The 21,475-nt window shown below is 37.5% G+C and overlaps 1 protein-coding gene across 2 annotated transcripts; it reads right to left on the reverse strand.

Moving 5' to 3' along the window:
* Positions 1 to 1,474: 1,474 nt before the first annotated feature.
* On the reverse strand, positions 1,475 to 21,298 carry ilf3b (interleukin enhancer binding factor 3b). 2 transcript variants are annotated; one of them, XM_073837503.1, is made up of 19 exons: positions 21,224 to 21,297; positions 19,340 to 19,415; positions 17,226 to 17,455; positions 16,955 to 17,135; positions 16,731 to 16,878; positions 13,779 to 13,870; positions 12,388 to 12,483; positions 10,860 to 10,971; positions 10,554 to 10,651; positions 10,344 to 10,455; positions 10,143 to 10,256; positions 9,855 to 10,060; positions 9,608 to 9,760; positions 8,380 to 8,517; positions 7,333 to 7,476; positions 7,121 to 7,247; positions 6,067 to 6,114; positions 3,333 to 3,740; positions 1,475 to 2,398 (listed from the first exon to the last, which is right to left on the reverse strand). In XM_073837503.1, the coding sequence occupies exons 2-19, from the start codon at positions 19,340 to 19,342 to the stop codon at positions 2,265 to 2,267; spliced, it is 2,544 nt and encodes an 847-aa protein (XP_073693604.1). In that variant the 5' UTR covers positions 19,343 to 19,415; positions 21,224 to 21,297; the 3' UTR covers positions 1,475 to 2,264. The 2 variants fall into 2 exon arrangements, with proteins under 2 accessions (XP_073693604.1, XP_073693612.1); XM_073837511.1 differs by lacking the exons at positions 1,475 to 2,398; positions 3,333 to 3,740 and adding an exon at positions 5,183 to 5,560 and having other exon boundaries at positions 21,224 to 21,298.
* Between the last annotated feature and the right edge of the window lie 177 nt (positions 21,299 to 21,475).

Consider the following 21,475-nt stretch of genomic DNA (forward strand, 5'->3'; position numbering starts at 1 on the left):
TAGGTTCCCACCACAATGTTTGACAGTGGGGATGGTGTTCTTAGGCTTGAAGGCTTCTCCTTTTTTACGCCAAATGGAGGCTACATCATTGCGGCCAAACAATTAAATTTCTGTTTCATCTGACCATAAAACAGAAGACCAGAAGTCTTCTTCTTTGTCCAGATGAGCATTTGCAAAGGCCAAGCGGGCTTTTGTGTGCCTTATCTGGAGAAGTGGTGTCCTCCTTGGTCTGCATCCGTGGAACCCAGTGGTGTGCAGTGTCTGTGGACTGTCTGTCTTGAGATGTTGCCACCAGCAGAGCCCAGATTCATCAGGATGGCCTTGGTGGTGATCCTTGGATTCTTTTTTACCTCTCTCACTATCCTCCTGGCCAGCACAGGTGTCACTTCTGGCTTCTGACCATGTCCTCAGATTTTTCACAGTGCGGAGCGTCTTGTATTTTTTAATAATACTTTGCACTGTAGCCACTGGAACTTCAAAACATTTAGATATGGTCTTATAGCCCTTTCCTGACTTGTGAGCAGCCACAATACGCAGCCGCAGGTCCTCAGTGAGCTCCTTTGTCTTAGCCATGACTGTCCACAAACCAACAGCAGAGAGTTTCTGTTTTTCACCTGTTGAGTTGATTAAAACAGCTGTTCTCAATGAATCAGGGTAATTAGGATGCTTTAGAACAGCTTGGACTATTTGGAATTGTATAGAACTTTGGATTTTCCCATAGGCTGTGACAGTTTGCAAAGGGTATGAATAATTTTTTGGACATGCCACTTTTTGTTCAAATGTAAATAAATGCTGAGAAATATTGTTTTCCACAATTATGCCTCTTGTACATCTCATCTTTTGGGAGAGTCTGTCTCATTTCCATTCAAAAAAACAAAATTGCTGGTTGAATAAAAGTAACTTTAAGCCAGAATTTGACAGGGGTATGAATAATTTCAGGCTTGACTATATATATATATATTACTTACATAGTTAATAAATTTTTTTATTCTGTATATTTACAACAAATCTATATTTGGGACCCTGTAACATTATACTAGTAACTTGTTAATCGTGCTAGAAACATGCTAGTAACCTGCTAATTATGCTAGAAAAAGTTAGAAACTTGCTAGCAACATGCTAATCTAAGTTGAAAACTTAATGCTTTTACAACTGCTTTAAACTTTCAAGCTGGGCTTTCTCAAGCCAACCTAACAATTGTCTTGATGCATTTATCTAGTTATATGGATTGCTAAGAACTCCATATGGACTTTAACAGCTATTTTTTTCTTCAACATTGATATTTGTACCCTCAGATTACAGATTTTCAAACAGTTGCATCTCAGCCAAATATTGTCCTATCCTAACAAACCATATTAAAGGAAAGCTTGCAGCTTTCCACATTAATTCTTACACATTTAGACAAAAGATTTGCATTACTATTACTACCAGCATTTTCAATCGTGGCATTCACATTAAAAAAAGATTGTATCCATTATAAAATTGTATCCTAAAACTTTATTTTCAGGTTTCAAATTACATTACATTTTAATACCAGATTCCAATGTGACATTTGGACCAAACTGTATATTGTGTAAAGACAAGTATAAGCAAAACACCTGGAGAAGCGCATTCAAAAACGCAGCAGAAAACAGATATCCTCCAAAATAAAATCCTTTATTACAAACACCACACACTCTTTAAACATTGTTCGGAAAAATAAAGGTCCCCCACCCAAAACAGCCAATGCTACAACGACCTGACACGTCACAACTTTCACAATCACATAACCATTTAAAACAATGTCACGTGTGCATTCATAATTTAAAAGAAAAGCCTAGTTACAGTCAAAAATCATGAAATGTTGCTGGTCAAATAGAGGAAAAAAGAAAAGAAAAATCATAAAACTAGTGATTTACAACTTGAGATGCGTCTTATTTATACATGTCAGAATGGTTAAAATCACTCAAGGACTGGATGTCCTGTCACTGCTTATTAACAAATTATCAGGTCCTCACATGCGTCGCTTTGGGTGTTTCTTTTTTCCCACTTATCCCTTTTGAGGGCAGTAGTTTGGGGGAGTTCACATTAAGTAAAAATAAAACAAACTTCAAAAGAAACATGAAAATACACCATTTCGCACAAAGATTAGAGACCGCTAGTACTTTCCTTTTTTTTTTAGCTCAGCTGACGGTTATAGAAACCAAAAATCAAGAACGACAGAATCAAAACGGATGATGCTCCTTGTTTGGAAATGATGCAGGACTGCGCATAGGAAGGCAGGTTTATCGATACTGGTAATTCATACTGGGATCGCCCCGGCCGTACCCTGTTGGTCCGCTGTTGTAGGGGGCGGCGTTACCACCAAAATTCTGGTTGGCTCCACCCTGTGAGCTGTAGTTTGCCTGGTTATTGTAACCTAAGAGACAAACCAATCAGAATTAGTCATTACAAACTAAAGAAAAAAGTAAATGAGTTAAGACCATTCACCAAGTTTCAAAACAATATCATTTTAAATCAGCTGATTCACGAAAGAAAACTGACAAAAAAAAAAACAAAAAAAAAAAACACCACAACAACAACAACAAAAAAAACTGCTGTATACATTAAGTTATAGTTCTTGGTGTGAACAGGTCTTAAAGAAACAGTTTACCTAAAAATGAAAATCCACTGAACAAATTCAAACAGATTGTTTCTTCATTTCAACCAATTTGGAGAAATGTGGCATTACATCACTTGCTCACCAACCGATCCTCTATAGTGAATGGGTGCCGTCAGAATGGGAGTCCAAACAAATGATAAAAACATCACAATCCGCAAGTAAACAAAACGACTCTAGTTCATCAATTAATGTTTCTTAATGCAAAAAGCTGCAAGTTTGTTTAGAACAGTTTTTGCATGTAAACCATGCTTGATTGGCTAGTATTTCTTTCCCGATTCAGACAAGACAACCTTTTCACCGGAATAAATCAATATTAGGAACTTATTAAATATTTTCACTGGAAGCAAGAGTTTAAAAGTTAAAAATGTGTTAATGGATGTTTCTTGCAAACACACAGCTTTTCATTTTACAAGACAGGAAATGATGGACTGTAGTGGTATGGAGTACTTGTGGATTCCAATTTCTTAATCAACTGTGTGGACTCTCATTCTGACGGCACCCATTCACTGCAAACGATCCATTGGTGAACAAACGATATAATGCTAAGTTTCTCCAAATCCGTCCTCATGAAGAAACAAACTTATTTACATTTTGGATGGCCGGAGGGTAAATGCACTTTCAGAAAGTTTAATTTTTGGTTTAACGATTCTAAGTTACTAATTAAGAACTTGTAACTCAAATTGTTCATCACCTTCATAGTTGTACTCCTGTCCTCCAGTCACCTGTGAGGGATAAGCAGTGCTGTAGTTGAAGTTTCCACCTCCTGCTCCTCCACCACCAGCACCAGCGCCGCCGCCACCTTGAGCCTGGCCGAAGTTCTTCTTCTGTCCAAAGCCCTGGCCGTACTGTCCGAAGGAACCCCCTTGGCCCATTCCAGGTCCTGGAGGCTTGGTGTTTGGGTGCATGGGCATCGGCTTCTTACCGACCGGTTTGGGGGTTCCGGTAGGGGATGAATAGCCTCCATCACTCTGGTAATATGAGCCAAAATTGCCAACCCCTGGTGCTCCTCCGCCTCCAGAAGATGTGTTTGTGCCTGGACCTGATGATGCAGGACCTGAGGCCACTGGCCCACCATTAGAGCCTCCGTTATTATAAAAATCTGAAGAGGAACACAGAAAATGTTAACAGATGAACGTTTCATTCTAATTCAGTTCATATTAGAAAACTGAAACATTATTGGCTTTTAGTACAAACTTGATAAATACTTCAATAGAACCATGGACTAATCCATATTTTCTTGTCTTGAAATAGCCAAATGTCTCACTACACTTTATTCACTTCCATTTAAACGCATGCAATGCAAGAGAGCACAAACGCAAACTTAAGATTTTCGCATTTCATTGCTCTACAACAGGGGTGTCCAATCCTGTTCCTGGAGATCTACTATCCTGCAAGGTTCAGCTCCAACCCTGATTAAAACACCTGAACCAGCTAATTAATCTCTTAGGTAGCACTTGATAATTACAGACAGCTTTGTTGGAGCAGGGCTGGAACTAAAGTCTGCAGGTAGGTAGATCTCAAGGAACAGGATTGGGCACCCCTGCTCTACAAGTTAAAGTATACAATTGAGGATTTGTATTTCACCAAGATGTGACCAACAGAAGATCAATGCATTAGAGCCAAATTTGAAAAACTCAAACTTTGCAGATTGAATATTACTACACTCCGGATGTTATACATTGAATGTGTATTAAATAAAAAGTGCTTCAGAGTTCGATGTCACACAACCGCTGAACTGTCAAACACTTAGGCATGCGCAAAATCTAGTGTGAACTCTTAAGATCAATTTAGTTTCCAAAAACGTGCTATTAGTGGTTCAAAAGCAACTGCGGTAATTAATACTGGCTTTGCGTATCTGTAGCCACCTTTTTCTTAAATGCAAGAGGTCGGTTTCTTGAGTCTTGCCATATTTTAATGCATTATCTTAAATTATGAACACACTGGTTTATAGTGCAAACAGTTTTACAGCACATTGCTATTCCTCTCATTTCCACATGGCGACGTATAAACCGGAAGTCTCACCCATAAGATCACTTATGGGTCGAAAAAAGGTGGATACAAAGATGTTGTTTTTTTGGATTGAAGAGAAGCCAAAAGCGCTAAATACTGAAGCGTGAAAAGGGTTTTAAACCATAATGCGTTCTAAGTTTTCCATAACACATTTACACACAAAAAACCCCCAAGTTTAGTTAAAATAAATACAATTTACATGGATGTCACAGATTTGTAAATTAACTCGAATTTATTGCAAAATGAGACGTAATCCACAAACATCATTTAAAAAAAAAAAAAAAATGCAGCAAATATACCCCATTCGATGAATAGTTCACAGAATTGATAATATTGATTATAAAAATCTGTGCCTACTCCTTACAAAACCCAGTTTCCTCACAAATCAAAGGCATTCACCACAATAAAATAAAAAAAGAAAATAAATAAACTTTAAAACATTAAAGACATGGCAATGTATGGAAGTGACAATTAAAATCCCTCCAGGAAAAACTACTAAACTGTTGGGAAGAAAAAAAAAAAAAAAAAAAAAAAAAAAAAAAAAAAAAGGGCTTATGCAGTGTCTTGAGAGCGGTAGTGAAGATACAGTCATTATGAAATGTCGGTCCAAAACTGCTACGGTCAGTCCGCACAGATCGCAGCACAAATAATACGTCTTGCTTTTCTTGATTTCCGTAGGCAGAAACTCCCGTTCACATCCACAGTGTTAGTTGATCGTTGGTGCAGGTTTTTTGAGGTGAGATTGTGGGTGTACATCACAAGGAAACGAGTTCATAATGTGGGTAACCAGTGTTTTTTTCTCTCCACAACGCTCTCTATTTTTCGTTTCACATTTGTGTGCTTATTGAAAATACTGGGCGGTTTATGTCGCAAACTCTTGGTAGCCATAGGAGTCTGAGACAAAGTCACCTAAAGGGTGAGACAGAGCAGAGAAGCACAGAATTAGACGTCTTCTGTGTTGGCCATGCCATCGGGCATAAGTCAAGGATGTCAATCAGTTATCATCAAGGTCAAAGATAGTTTGTGTGTTTTTTTTGTTTTTCTTTTTAGATTTCTCTGCTCCGGTCACCCTCAAGAAGGTCTTTCCTCAGAAAGTGGCGTGGCATGTTGGGAACATTTCGGGTTTTTCGCCGAGGAAAGTTTGCGTCCCATGGCACAACAAAGCAGAGAAATGTAAAATCAAAAGGAAAGTACAATTGCGAACACTTACACGGAAAGACATCATTAAATGTCCCCAAAACTACCAGTGTAGCAGTTTAAATGGATGCAGAGCAAAGTGCACAGACTATTTAACTTGAGATGAGTCAAATAACTGAAATGGCAACAACTTATGCCATAAAGAGAAATCTTACATTAAAAAAAAAAAAAACCTAGCTAAAATGCTAAAAGGTATTTAGAAATAGGAAAATACTCACTGTAGCCAGAGTTGTTGTTGCCACCATATCCATATGTGCCATATCCACCTAAAATGAGACAAAAATATAAAGTAAGAATATGCACATGCTTGTATGCAAATTCACAGCAGTTTTATTTTCTCAGACAAAATCTAAGGTATAACTCATGTTCATAAATTCACTTCAAATTCAGCACACTAATGTATTTAAAAAAAAAAAAAAAAAGTAGTAACAGGACATTTGTTAATGTATCAACTAACAAACAATGAACATTACAGTATTTAGTAACCTTTTGTATAGTGTTGCACAACATATCGGTACTAAAAAGGTATTGCGATATCCAGCTTTTAAAAATGCGATTGCGCATTTTAGTTGTAGCAGTACGTTAAGAAGAAACATTTCCCGTTGTTCCATTATTCTCTCATAATTACAAAAATTCATTTCAGGACATCAAGCCTTTTCCCCATCACTACACACAAATGTTTTTTTAAAACATCTACCCCTGGTTTCACAGAAAATGCTTAAGCCTAGTCGTAGGCTAAGATGTAAGCCAGAGCCATTTCAACTAAAAGAAACTGATCTTAAAATATATCAGTGCCTTTCTCTCAAGATGCACAAAAGTAATGTTTTTCTAAGGCACGTTTCTAAGTGTCTTAAATGAACTATGGCCTAATCCTGTCTTAGGCTAAGCATGGTCTATAAATCCAGGTCCTAATGTCAAATACTTGCTTTGAAACTAGATACATTTGTTCTGATTAAGAATTGCGGCAGTTAAACAATTTGCCACCAAAACGGATGTCAAAGTAAGGGAGTCAGCTGCTGTTACAAGTAGTTTTTCATATTTAGTCAAAAGTTAGGCATTAAATTGTTTGACTGAAATTGCAATTCAGCTAAGATGGGTCTCCAAGGCCTTATTTACACTGCAGGCTTTGATCTCCAATGCTTCAAATGTGTCACCAAAGAGCAAATAACCAGAATTGGGTCACATTTAATTAACACTGTAAACTAGGCCTAAGTGTGAAGGTTTGTCCAAATGTCTAATGCACAGTGCCTTTAAACAGCACTGGAACTGTACCTTGATTGAATCCTCCACCATTGTTGAATCCCCGACCACGGCCCCTGCCACGTCCTCTTCCTCTGCCCCTGGGATTGACTGCCATGTCAGCAGGTGGTCCACTCACCATCCCAAATCCAGCAGGGTGCTAAAATTAGCAAATCAGTCAATTAGACACCAAATACATATGCGGAGACCAAAACGACACTGAACACAGAAAGAGTCAGGTGTACCATTGGAGGCATTTTCTTTTTCTTATTTACTTCAGCGTTGGAGCCTTCTGGGAAGAGCTTCTCCAGGGCTGCGAGTGCTGCATAGGCTTTAGCCACTTTTTTATTGGATCCGGTACCCTGAAACTTCTGTCCATCAATCTCCACCTGAAATCAAGGAAATCAGTTGTTATATGATCTGCCTAGAATATAAAAGATGAATTTGTCCACATAAGTGCAAAAAAAAAAAAAAAAAAAAAAAAAAAAAAAAAACACTAGATCGTGTCTCTGAAATTGTGTCCTCACCAGTGTTAATTTGACGAATAATTTGTCTATTTTCATCAACAACATTCAACTCATTTTGAATGACAAACGTATTGACATTTGTCAACGAATAAAAACGAGACGAAAAGGTTAGGGAGGGACGATTTCGGAAGAGATTCATTCAGAACGAATCTGTTGCGCGGTAAGGAGGTTAGATGCGTACATATATGAACTGTATCATAGCCTATTGATCTATTCTGTGGGATAGATCGTAAACATAAGCTGGCATACCTCTGCTGCACGTCTCATAAAACATAAAAAAAAAAAAAGCCAATATCTGGGAGTAAGAGAAGAGCAGACATATGGATAAATTTGATGACGCAAAAGAGAACTTAATTCGGTCCGGTTTTCTGAGCGCCTCTCACACAGCACACGAGTAAGTTTCGCGTCTCATGAAAGGAGAAACACACAAAAAAGGCGACTTACCCATGTTGATGAGTATAGACGTAAACAATCGGTTAAATCTTAGGTGAACGTAAACAATTGGGAGACTATCAGACGTGTATCAGTACATTGAATCCATGCGTTCGGATTTAAAGGGACCACAGCATAATTTAGTTGCTGTCTGTGGTATTGATAATCAAACAAAAATAACTCATTGCTCTTGACTGAGTCACTTTAGTAGCACTAATAAAGATTAATCTAAATTTATATAAATGAATGTGCTTGAAAGAATGAATGTGGTAAACATGTATAATTTGCCTATTTGTAAATCAAAACTTGCTGTCAATTAACACTGGTCCTCACCTCCATGACGAAGCGCTTGTCATGGCTTCCACCGGTCTCAGAGATGAGCTCGTACTTAAGTCCTCTGCGTTTTTCGTTGAGCTCCATCACAGGGTTCTTTCCATGTTTGGTTAGGATGGGTCCTTGCTGACGAGAGTTCTGACAGACCAAAAAAAAAAAAAAAAAAAAAAAAAAAGCTCTTTAAAGACTGAGTAACATGCATTGCTAGAGGTCAGGCATGACTAAACAGTCAAAATGAAAACAGAATTTGCACTTCTCTACATGCATTAAATAGTACAGCTAAAGAAAATCATTCAGTGATGAATACACCGTTTAAATGGTTGGGGTCAGTAAGATCTTTCTGAAAGTAATCTCTCGTGCTCAAAGGCTGCATTTTTTTTTTAATAAATGAAGACAAAATTGTGAAATATTATCTTTTAAAACGTGTTTTAAATGGTATTACACTAGAAAAGGTTAAATTATTTCTGTGATGGCAAAACTGAATTTCCAGCAGCCATTACTTATATGCTGATTTCTTATTAATGTTGAAAATGAAGTTGTGCTGCTTAATTTGTGGATCGTTTTTTTTTTTTAATGTATAGTGTAACAAAACATTCAAGTCTTTAATGTCACTTATCAGTTTGAATCTCATCAGTTTGTGGTCAGTAAGATTTTTAAAGTCTTGTTTTATTTTAAGAAACATATCATTTGAAATTAAAACTTTAATATTTGAATTCATGAATCTTTATAAATTAAACCTTTTTTTATTTGCATCATTAAATTGCTGGCAAGTTATTAACTGATGTATTGCAATCCGGACATTACATTGTGACCCTTGACCACAAAACCAGTTGTAAGATTACATTTTCTTAAATTGTAATTTGATACATCTGTAAGCTGAATAAATAAGACTGCCATTGGTGTATGGTTTGTTAGGATAGGACAATATTTGTCCACATACAACAAAATCTGGATTCTAAAGTAATTTGGGTTGCCAAAAAATAAAATTATATATTATATAGATGGTCTTTCAAGTTGTCCAAATGAAGGTCTAAGCAATGCAGATCACTAATTAAATTATGTTTAATATACTTACACTTTTTATGGCAAAAATAATGTTCCATGAAGATACTTTGTAAACTTCCTAATTTTGACCCATAATATGCACTGTTGGCTATTGCGTGTTTTGTGATCCAGGGTTACATATGTGACTTCATGGATACATTTGGTTAAGAGACATCTTTAGTACCTCGTCAGTGGGGCTGTCTGAGGTTGGTACTGGTTCGGGCTCCATTTGGGTCACAGCGGGCAAAGTCTCCTGTGTGGCGACAGGCTCCTCAAGTTTCACCAGGTCAGCTAACTTTTGCTCCAATCCTGTTGGCAGACCCATATCTTGCAAAACCTGAAAAGAAATTTAGAAACAAAATTCAGCTTCTACCGTTTCAGACTGACCCAGTAAGCCAGAGAATTAAATGTTCTACACTACAGTCACTTACTTTGACAGCTACGTGCAGTTTCGCAGTGCGTTTGGAGGGACCAGAAGCTTCAAAGTTCTTCCCGTCCACCTCTACAGCCATAGTAAAAACGGGTACATGGACTGGCCCGGTCTGGGAGATGAGTTTGTACTGCAGACCTGGCTTCAGCTGGTTCAGACGCATCAGGGCATTCATGGCCTGTGGTGGCTCCGCTTTGTCCTCTGGAGCTGAAGGCCAGAAAACAAAAAGTTTTATGTGCAATTCCGTGCATAACTCCAAGCAAATTAAGAACATCTGAAAAGCATTTACATTTCTTTTGCAGCTTCTTTTTCTTCTTGTTTGGGTTCTTCTCATCATTAGCCTCCTCCTCCTCCATGGGGCGTTTCATTGGGGGCACGTAGGTTGTGCTGGGTGGGATTTGAACTGTGGACACGAAAGATTACACATCAAGCTTCTACCTACAACAAAACATCCATCAAGAAATAAACTTCCACTTCCTTTCATTTTTACCTGTGTAGTCAATAGGTGTGTCACTTCTTGGCTTTCTGGGCATTTTTGAAGGAAGTGGATCCATGCCGAGTACTTTGTGCAGCTGTCCAAAAGCTGAAAGCCTTAAGGCATGCTGTGAACCAAAAAGATGACAACATCTTCAATAATGCTCAAATGAGATCTGCAAGCAACCAATGCAAAACTGTAATAAAAGGTAAATTCTGGACAAACCTGAGCACTCTGGGTGATGTCCTCCCGCTGCTGGCGATCCATGTGACTAATGGCATCTGTTGCCTCCTTTTCACAAGGGTCACAAATGCCTGAACCATCTAAAGCAGAAAATTCACATTCAAATTAAATGTCAAAACATCCTTCAAGCCTTCTCAGTCCTACATAATGCTGATTGGTCAATACAACACAACAGTGCTATGATGTGAAGACAGTGCATCCAAAATGGTCTCTCATACTGCATTTTGATATTCTGATGGACAGTCATTTTGTAATCAGTTTTAGATATGAAATGCAGAGATGACTTACCAGCCATTAGGATTCCAGATGCGAGACACTCGAGAACTCTACGGAGAGCTTCTCCTGCTCCCATTGGCCGATTCCCAGTGCCAATCGCCTTCTCACACAGCAGTTCTAAGGGCTTTAAGAAACAAGAGACACATCACATGGACGCCAACAAACGTTTGCATCTATAAAGTAGATTTTATAGAAAACATGAAAAAGTTTGTGCCGATTAATATGAAAGTATGAAATGATAGGTCTTCCAGGCAAAAGTGTAGATTTGATACAACTTAAACTTGTTATTCTAACATGAAAGGTCTCTAAAGTTGTTTTGGGCCATTATGCTTTGGCACAGCATCAGTCAAATCAACTAAACCAAAAGCACAATATGGCTTCGTAGTCTTTTTTTTTTCGGTTTCAAAGCGAAGCGCACACTTTGAAAACGCTGGATCACGTTCTGATCGCCTTAGTGTCTCAGACCGACTCAGTTCACAGTGAATGAATGCAGTAAAGTTGTTTATTGCATGCACTGTGAGTTTAGATACTCTTTATTTTCAATGGCAGAGGACTACAGCAATTCACTACATTAGTAAGATGAGTTTTTGTAAGCCTGTTTTCAATGAAGCTTTTCATTAAAAGAAAAGAGCTGTCACTCAAAATAAAAGCTCAAGTGCAGTATGAATTGCTGACAGCTAGCGGTTTAAATGGGTAACGTTACTGCAGTCCAAATTCAGAATTTCTCCTTTAAATGTAGAAATTTGGGTAGTAGTATTGTAATTGTAAAGTAGTGCAATTGTTTTACAATATGGCCATTACAGTCATAGGAGTTACAATAAAATAATTCTTATATATTCTAATTTGCTTGGCTTCCTAAAACACCAGTGTGAATGCAATTTAGACGGAGACAGTATACCACAACTAAAAAGAGGGTTGAGTCCCCTAAAGTTCAGGTACAAGTTAATTCACTCACTTTCAAAGTGCATTAGATAAAAGAATTGTGCATTTTGAAGTTATTCTTTTATGATATTGTTACATCCCTAATAAATGCAAGGACATCTTTTGCTCTCATATCGTGAATTAAGGGCACATAACGGTTTAACAGGCTGAATCATGCAGTTAGTCATCCTGTCATAATCATCACTAAGCAACTGCATGCAATGTACAAGTCTAGGCTGGGTTGGTGCATTAAATATGCATTTTCTTCCATATTTGCTCCAAATTAATGCATTAAAATCACAAAAAAGGGTAATTTAATACACTTACTGTCAATTGGTTTGATTTTAAATACTGACTAATAAGACATAACACAACAGCATGGTTTTTCCCCTTATTTTCCACCCTCTTTAATGGCAAACCAAATCAAAGTTTATCAGGAGACAACTCTAGGCATTTCTGATGTAGACTATACATATATAGCTTAGTGGATGACCAGCACTTCATTTTCTGTGATTAGAATGAAGGGCCATTCGTCTATTAATGCAGCACTGTTTTGCACCAGTGTAAATGATACACATTATTATAACACCAGTTTGTTGCAATGTAAATTTGTACATACCCATCCTCGCAGAGGGGCCCAGGTGGGAACACGAGCACAGAGGTCCCTCAGGATACGGATGACAATCACACAGGAGCGTAGTCCATTAGCCCTGGCCTAGAGACAAAAGCAGGAGGGATAGAACCCACCGGTTCATCTCATGCACTCATAATGTGGCACAACACCAAAGCAATAAACAAAAGTGGTGAGATTTGCCGATACTGAATAATGTGTCGATAAGCATTAGCAATGTAGAAAAGGTGGCAAAATGGTTAAGAGTTACCAAAAAAAGCCAATTAATTAGCTACATATGACAGATAAGAGCAGATTTAAAAAAACAAAAAAAAAAAACAAAACAAAAAAAAAAAAACTTCAAGCTCAAGAGATGAGGAACACAACAGAGCTTGAGTTTGTAGCCGGCCTTCTGATTAGACATTAAACATCAGTTGATACTAGATACGGATTAAATCTGGAAAATGCAGCTGCATTTTTAAAAGGCACTGCAGGTTTTCAATGAAACCATTAACACATTAATATAGCAGAAAAGGTGCATTAAATCTCATTTTTAATAATGTTCTGTTTTCAGTACAAGCTTTTGAGGCAGTATTTTTTTTTAATCAATTTCAGTAAACTCTGTACTATAGTGAAAATTTTATGCAAGTTAATCATTTAAAGTTTAACATACATTTACACAATGTAATATATATGAAAAAAATAAGGACAATAGCTGAAATGCTAGATATAGCACCTTGAGACAGTTATATTATATACTTTTTTTTTTTTTTTTTTTAGGTGGTTTATCTTAATGTTTGTCTGTTGTCTGCATTTAATTATAATACTCCAAGTCGTCAAATTACAGCAATCGAAATGCCAAAAAAAGCTGTTGAAATTAAACTGCACTGAACACAGAACACTTGCAAAAGGACAATATAGCAGAAAAAAAAAAAAAAAAAAAATCACTATTGAAGAATGTTAAACTGTTTGGACAGCTGCAGAAATATTGCACCTGCCAATTGCATTGATATTTGAATTTAAAAATGGTGTTTAAAAACTTCAAATATTAAGCGGGGTCGTAAAAGCGGTAGTTGGTACTGGCAATGACGTCTCAAAAAGGTAAACAGTTATCAATGCGATAATACACCTAATTAAATTAGCCAGGCAGAGGTCAGACAGCATTGACAAAGATGTCCTTGGCAACGCAATTCAAAACCATCCAGCAAGAATATGACATTCTACTGGAGGCAAATACACTCCCACAAATAAAATCTACACAGAAAAAAACATCCACACAAACAACTGAAAAAAAAAAAAATAAATAAATAAATAAATAAACAGCATGAAATAAGGTTAACACGGAAACAAAATAAAAACAAACTCAACTACTAGAAGACAAATAAAGACAAGATGCAAACCTGGAACCACTTGGCGTGGCGGAGGGACGCCAAGGCAGTCAGGCATTTCTGCCTGTCCAGTACATCCGGAGGATCGTTGACTGATAGCGTTTCTATTGGCAGGTGGAATAAGAAGACAAGGTACAGTTTGACCAAGGGGTTTTTCTGTCTCACGGCCAGGGGGGAGGAGGCAGATGACCCCTACCAAAGGCAGTGGAGGGGAGAGGAGGGGGAACCCCCCCAAACCAGAGCAACCCTTCCAGAAACCTACAAGTGGCCAGAGCATCCGCCTCTGTTCCAAACCCAAGTGAGGCCACACTTTGACAATAAAATGGTTCAATCTAGTCATTTCATACTTCCGGTTTTCAACAAACTCTAAATGAGCCTTAAAAAAAAAAAAAAAAAAATATATATATATATATATATAATAATAATAATAATAATAAATATATATATATATATAAAATAATAATTATAAACTAATCTTAATTATGTATTATTATTATTATTACTACATTGGAAAAGAGACTTAATTTCAACTTAAAATGTAAACTAAACACATGCATATAAATGCTCATGGCAAGTAACAATTTTATAGCACATCGAAATTCATTTTTACAATTGACAACCATTCATACCTGTACTTTTTAATTAAATGATTTACGTAAAAATCACACTACATGAGAGTGCACCATTTTAGATCAAATTTTGGCACAAAACCATCCTAACGCTTTGGTTGGTTGGTGAGTTAATGCCATGCCAGCTTCCTTAGCTACTTCATGGCAAGTCACAAGTTGAAATTATATAAATGTACTTCAAGTCTGTGACCCTGGACCACAAAACCAGTCTTAAGTAGCACAGGTATTTGTAGCAACAGCCAAAAATACACTGTATGGGTCAAAATGATTTTTCTTTTATGCCAAAACTCATTAGGATATTAAGCATTAATGTTCCATGAAAACATTTTTCCAACCATAAATATCAACTTATGCAATATGCATCAGTAAAAACTTAATTTGGACAACTTTAAAGGCGATTTCCTCAATATTCTGATTTTTGCACTCTCAGATTTTCAAATAAACGCTACTTTTAAATTGGTATTTTACGTAAACCTTTTTAGTCGTTCACTTTACACGCAAGTACTATAGATACAATTTTGGCACAAAACCATCATAATGCTTGCTTCTTAATGCCATGCTAGCTTCCTTAGCAATTTTCATGTTAAGTCACAAGCAGAAATATTATAAGAGGACTTTAAAAGCCTACATATAGTTTACTTTACATAAAAACTCTAAAATGAATTAAGTATTTCAACTGAAAGTTTTCCATAACGCTCTGGATAGAAGCGTAAATGCTTTCTAGACTAACTACAAAAACATGCGATGCCATCTCTGATTTGGCCGACAATTCTCCATCTTCATCAATGATGCCTCACGGTGGCGTCTAGGTAGGCAGCTCACTATGATTTGGAACAGAGTCCTTGTGGCATGAAGGTGTACAGTGAGTGAGTGCGTGCATGTTAAAGAGAGGATCTTCTATGGCTAAAAACGTGTGCATCAGTGAGATCGGAGTGCTTTTGTGCATTCATGTGACATGGGGGAACCCCTCCCCCTCACCCCCTTGTTTTTTTTTTTTCTGGGTGCACTGCCTTGCCCCTTCCGAGACAGAGAGCGTCCAGTTGGTCAAAGGTCCAGCGTCCCTAAAATTGACAAACTAGAAGGCTTGACAGAGAGAATCAGATTTTGAACCACAGGCAGCAGTAGTCAGATACACAAGAGGTATGATCAAAACGAGTCCACACTGCAGCAAAACTGATGGCTCGTGATGGTCCTAGGCAGGCGTCACTAACCGAGGGGGTCACAGATAGGGCTAGGCTGAGTTCGGACTCAAATTCGCTTTCGATTGACCCTTCGCTAAGCCCCGCAACCGTTCAGTTACTGTTGCTTCACTTAGGTAAAAAAAAAAAAAAAAAAACCCCATTAAGTGTCATTCAGTAGAATGTGCTCAAATAGAGGTGAAAAGTTTATTGCATATAATTTTTTACATTAATTGGATTCAATTATTCTAATAGTAAGAATCACAATCTGACTTTTTTTTCCAGTTCCAAAAAGCATAAAACAAGACGTAGAAAAAAAACAAAAAACAAATATTAACATTAATTATGAACAAATGATTTAGGTTTGATAGGGGACAGTCCACTGTATCAGTACATTTTATAGATTTAGTAGCAACATTTAACCATATTTCAGTTAAAAAAAATGAATGGCAAACGCTGCCAGATTGTAAAAACGGGGTTTAGCCAAAAGGTCAATCGTTTTCCCACCGAAACAAGTTAATATTTCAGTATTTTCCCCATCCAACACTCCAGCCCTGAAAACACTCTTCATTCAACTTAAAGTTGCCCACAAAGCTCTAATCTGCAGATCCATTGAGTTACTGTGACCATGTTTTATAATAGTAGGTCTAATCTATTCTTTAAACAGTGTCCTAATGTCTAGCATTATCTATAACCCTCCTGCCCTCCGTCTAGCCTTTTAGAGAAAGGCTGTCAACAAGTCCTGGCGAACAAACCAGAACTCGACAATACTTCTGCTTCTCATTTTTGCTGCAATGCAAACTGTTCCATTATACGAACACATGCAAACAACAAGGTTTGTGATTTGGTTTCTTAATTCTCAGTAAGCCTTCAGTAAACTCTCCTTTTAAATAGCTTAAAGGGAACTTGGTCTTATTTACAGCTTTACCCATCACTTATGTTACTGTATATTGGGCCATCAACACTAACATTAGGCTGCATGGAACTGTGAGACTTCAAGTGGCAGTAAACATTGTGTTACATGACTAGTCTGTATACAATATCCCCAAGCTCCATTGAAGGCCCAATAAACAATATCCCTGCCTGAGTCCATCCCATCTGCATCTGGGGTTGTGGGGTGGTTAGAGGAACCATAAGGCACGTGATTTCAAACCTACCTCCGGCGGCCTGCTTCTCAGCCTCCTCCCTCACGAGAGGTGAAGTCAGGTTAATGGTGAGGGTGAGAGGTGGCTCCTTGGAGTTCTTGATGGTAATGGTGGCATCACGGATGCACGATTTAACATCATATTTTTCTTCGGTGATGACCTGTTGAAGAGATCATTGAGCTTCGTTCAAGCCTTTTTAATTCTGCCAAAGTTTAAACTCAGAGATGCTGAAATACCTTAAGCTGCACCGCAAGGTTGTCAGACACTTTCTTCAGCAGGGTGATGGTGGGCTTGTCCTTGCACAACAGCACAAGCTCCAGATCAAGATCTCCCTTCAGCAATAGACCTTTAGCTACCAGCCCCACACGCATGACTCCACGTAGGGAACGTGTAGGCTGATCCATTGACTTTGGTTCACTGGAGGACAAAATATCAGAAGCAGTTACATAACACACCAATAACTAATCAGTAAAGTTACATAGTGAACAGAAGACACAAATTTCTCACGTCTCTTTCTCGCCATCTCCATCAGAGTCCAAGGCATTCACTTTGGCGCTTCCTTTCTCCTGCTCATCCAGCCAGTCAGAGACAGCCTTGAGGGCACGTTCGGTGTGGGACACCATGTTCTGTACCCCTTCCAGCTCCTCCTGGGTGGGATAGATGGCAGAGTGTTTGGCCATCACATGGCGGTCGTCGTTCACAAAGATGCGCATGGAGCGGTGACGGATTGGAGGCGGCTTCACAGAAACAAAGAGAGAAAAGCATTAATATACAGGACAAGTTAAACCAAAAATTAATCAGACACCAGATATTTGATTTTTTTTTTCCCCTTGGTTCAGGACACTATAGTTCATTTATGTAAGTGAGGACAGCAAAATAAAGTAAACTGTGACATTTATAGAAAGAAAGAAAAAAAAAAAGCTTCATACAGTGGACTACAAGTAAAACTGATAAAAATTGGATCAAATTTGATTTGACACTTTGACCTGACCATGTTTAGTTACAAACTTCCTATCAAAGTTGTCTGACATTAACATGTTCTGACACTGTTTAACTCTTGAGCTCGTCATATTTTATCATTTCCTAAACTACAGGAAATAAACTGATAGTGTGCGAACACCTAAAAGCGTCTGAATAAATTTGTCCAACTGTATTTTATTTTAAGAAATTAGTACAAGCATTAAATTGATCAGAAGAGACTGCAAGTACATGAACACGTTATATTTCTAATATACGTTTCTTGTGCAACAGCATTTTAGCTTTGCAGCACATAACTAAAAAAAGTTAAAATATAACATTTATTGCAATATTTAAGTCACTGATTTTACTGTTTTTATCAAATAAATGTAGCCTAAAGTCATACCAATTCCAAGTCTTTGAACAGTAGCATTTCTGCAAATTTCAGCCTAATTAGCTGGATATAATAAATAAAAGTGTGACCTGGGACAACAAAACCAGTCATAAGGGTCCATTTTTTGAAATTGATATTTAAATATGTAAAAGCTGAATACATAAGCTTTTCATTAATATATGGTTTATGACTAGGGCAGTGTATTGGCAAGGGCCTTACGATATGATACACATTACGATAAATGGGTCACGATCCAATAACACGATATATTGCGATGCAATAGTTTGTATTAGTATACATGCAGGATTCATATAAACGGTCTTTTTGCATTTGAGTTTTCAGACACTAGTCCATCCCGCGATTTGAATTAAGTGACTCACCAACTCTTGATTTATTAATCTAAAAATCGACTAATCGGTGGCATTCCACGCTATAGTAAAATTGTTTTTTTATGAATGGAGAGCGCCATCCCGTCTGTGTTTTCACGGAGGATACATTGTAAACGCGTGACCATGTAGAGACAGAAATGACATGCCTTTGTGTAAATAAGATAAATAACGCGAGGCAATTTAGTTTGTTTAATAAAAGAACAATGTATAGACCTGTTCTATAGGAAAGATAACCTTAAATGCCTTCTATTGTGATCTGGCGTTATATCGAAAATAAAATGAACTTGACATTCAAGGGGCAGGGGGTGCCGTTGGATCGATACTTGAGGATCGACTATCGATACGCTATCGTAAAAGAAATTATCGCGATAGTTAGATGTATCAATATTTTTGCACAGCCCTATTTGTTACAGTACAATATTCGGCCGAGCTACAACTATTCGAACATCTGGAAACTGAGGAATCTCAACAACAACAAAAAAAAAACCTGTTAAAAATGTCCAAATGATGTTTGTAGCAATGCATATTACCAACCAAAAATTTAGTTGACACATTTACGATAGGAAATTCACAAAATCTTCATGGAACATGATCTTTAACCCAATGATTTTTGGAACAAAATAAAAATCATCATTTTGAATAATTCTGACCCACACAAAAGCATTTTTGGCTATTGCTACAAATATACCCATGCTACTTATGGTAGTGGGGTCTAGGGTCATGTATGTATCAGGATAAATAATCAGTATGGTTGCGGTGTAATTGCTGGCATATTTGTATAATTAATTAGTAAATGGTGCATAAGCACTAGTTAACAGATTTATTGCAATTTGCATTACCATTTTTCCTAGTTAGAAATCAGACAAGTATGTGTACTTTACCATATTGGCTACAAAGTAGTTCTTCAGTTTGGCAGTGTTTGTCTGAATGTGGCAGAGGAATGCTGCTCCAGTTGGTCTGTAATGAAAAAAATCAGTTTTAAATAAAAAGGTAGTGCAATATATAGTTATGGCTATATTTATTCATTCAGCAGACACAAATAGAAGTATCATGATATAATACACTATCCTCATTGTTTAACAAAAGGCTAAAACAGGGCAGTTTCAGATTCCACACAAATCAAGGCCTAATCCATATAATCCCCTACATGCACCCAGGGAAATGTTCACAGATCAGGAGCATGGCATATTCAGATCTCCATGGAAACAGTGACTCAATACAGCCCATAATACCATCCAGGCCTAAGAGATGCTGCCCAAGCAGCTCAGAAGACATTAAAGCGCCTTTCATGAACCCATTTAGGAAAAACACCTTTTATCAAACTGAAATTGTAAACGGACGTAAATCTAAAATGTATGACTGACCCTCAAACTCATTTCCTGCTATTGTCTCCATGCTTTTCACAAAAGTGAAAAACCAGCCATTCACTGGCCATTTGCACCTCTTTATCTGGGCAAAACGTGCCAGGAAATATATTTGTTGATCTCGCAATTCACTATTGAGCCATCTCACATCTGCCACTTCTGCTCTACAGCTGTGAAACCTGTCTTTCTACCATTAATATTGTTATAAAAAGCTACATACATCACAACTATACAGACCTGAGGCAAGTATAATTGAAAAGAACCTCAACTGGAATAAAATAAGAGGCAGGACAAAGAAGCTGTATTGCATTATATCCACTTTATATGTCTTTTAGATGCCACAGACCCTCAGCATTAAAATCAAGCACTATATTTACGTATGAAGCCTATTTAAATTGATAAAAACCGTGTAAAATATTTAGTTTATACCGTTACATTATGTAACATTAACATCCGTCTATGCATTACAGCATACTACTTGTACAGTTTTCAATTTATCATTTCATTTTAAAAACAACATTAACGCTTCAAATATCACAAAGTAGAAGTAGTACCGGAGCATTTACGCTAATAGAATTAGGAAAAATAAAACTAAAATCTGTAAATATTAAATGTAAAAGGTCTTTCACTGTGCTATTTTACATCGTTGTGTTATATAATTTCTGCACATTTAACCAGCAAAAGACGCACTTGTTGACACCGAAATAGCCTCTTTAACTGTAAAATTAGTAGAACAACAATAAGCGTGTATCTCTTACATAAAAATCAACATAACGTGATGTTGTATCTAAAGTAACATAATACTCGTAGCAAACAAGTGAAACGCAGTATACACTACAGCACAGCAGCGCGGCCATTTTATTGCAGCCATACAATGGGGACAGCATTTCGCTGGTTTGCGCAAACATCTACCTTCATACACAATACATTTCGGTCCTCAAGATCACAATCAGAATTAAAAGGTTAAGCTTGTACATGCAAATCAGTTTTTGTCCCCAAAAACGCTTTTTGACCAAAGCGCGCGTTTGGTTTTGAGACACGGCCCGACACCGAAAAACGTAAAATGGTCGTGAACCTCCCTCAAAACTTAAAACTGTGTCAGAGTGCTTATTCAACTAAAAAAAGAAACAGAAAATAAGTCTATATAACGCACCCAAACGTAAATGTAAGAGAAAATCGTCGAGTAATGCTCAATTCTCGCTTTTTTGGTGTAACGCATAAGAAGCTAGCGTGCTAATCGCTAGCTATAGCCATTTGCTAACCGAGCATGAACATTTTTACTAAATTTAAGCGTTGAAACGACACATTTAAATGAACTTAAAACGTATTCATTCGATAAATTTGCAGCTCAAAATATTTTAAACCACATAACATCGAACAGGTTCATGTTTTATTACTCACCAATGCAGCGACGAAGACGCGCCTGTCCGCTGTTCTGCCGCTGTCGAGAAACGGCGTGCGCTTAAACTGGAACAGTTGAACACGTGATGTCAGTTGACCAATAGGATCATTAGTGCGTCACCGACAGACGGCAATGAATGGCGAGGGCGTAGCTTGGTCATTCAGAATGGCGACTGCAAAATCAAACACATCTTTCTTTCTTTCGCTTGAAGGCATCCGACGAGAAAATTTGTTACGGTCAATTTTCCATGC

The sequence above is a fragment of the Garra rufa genome, chromosome 1 (assembly GCF_049309525.1).
Source record: "Garra rufa chromosome 1, GarRuf1.0, whole genome shotgun sequence".
NCBI lineage: Eukaryota > Metazoa > Chordata > Actinopteri > Cypriniformes > Cyprinidae > Garra > Garra rufa.

Excerpts from the sequence above, each read along its gene's own strand:
- ilf3b (XM_073837503.1), bottom strand. Across the intron at positions 10,061-10,142 it reads AAAGAAGCTGCAAAAGAAAT|CTCCAGAGGACAAAGCGGAG; the intron begins GTAAATGCTTTT and ends TCTGGCCTTCAG. Across the intron at positions 7,248-7,332 it reads AAAAGAAAATGCCTCCAATG|CACCCTGCTGGATTTGGGAT; the intron begins GTACACCTGACT and ends TGCTAATTTTAG.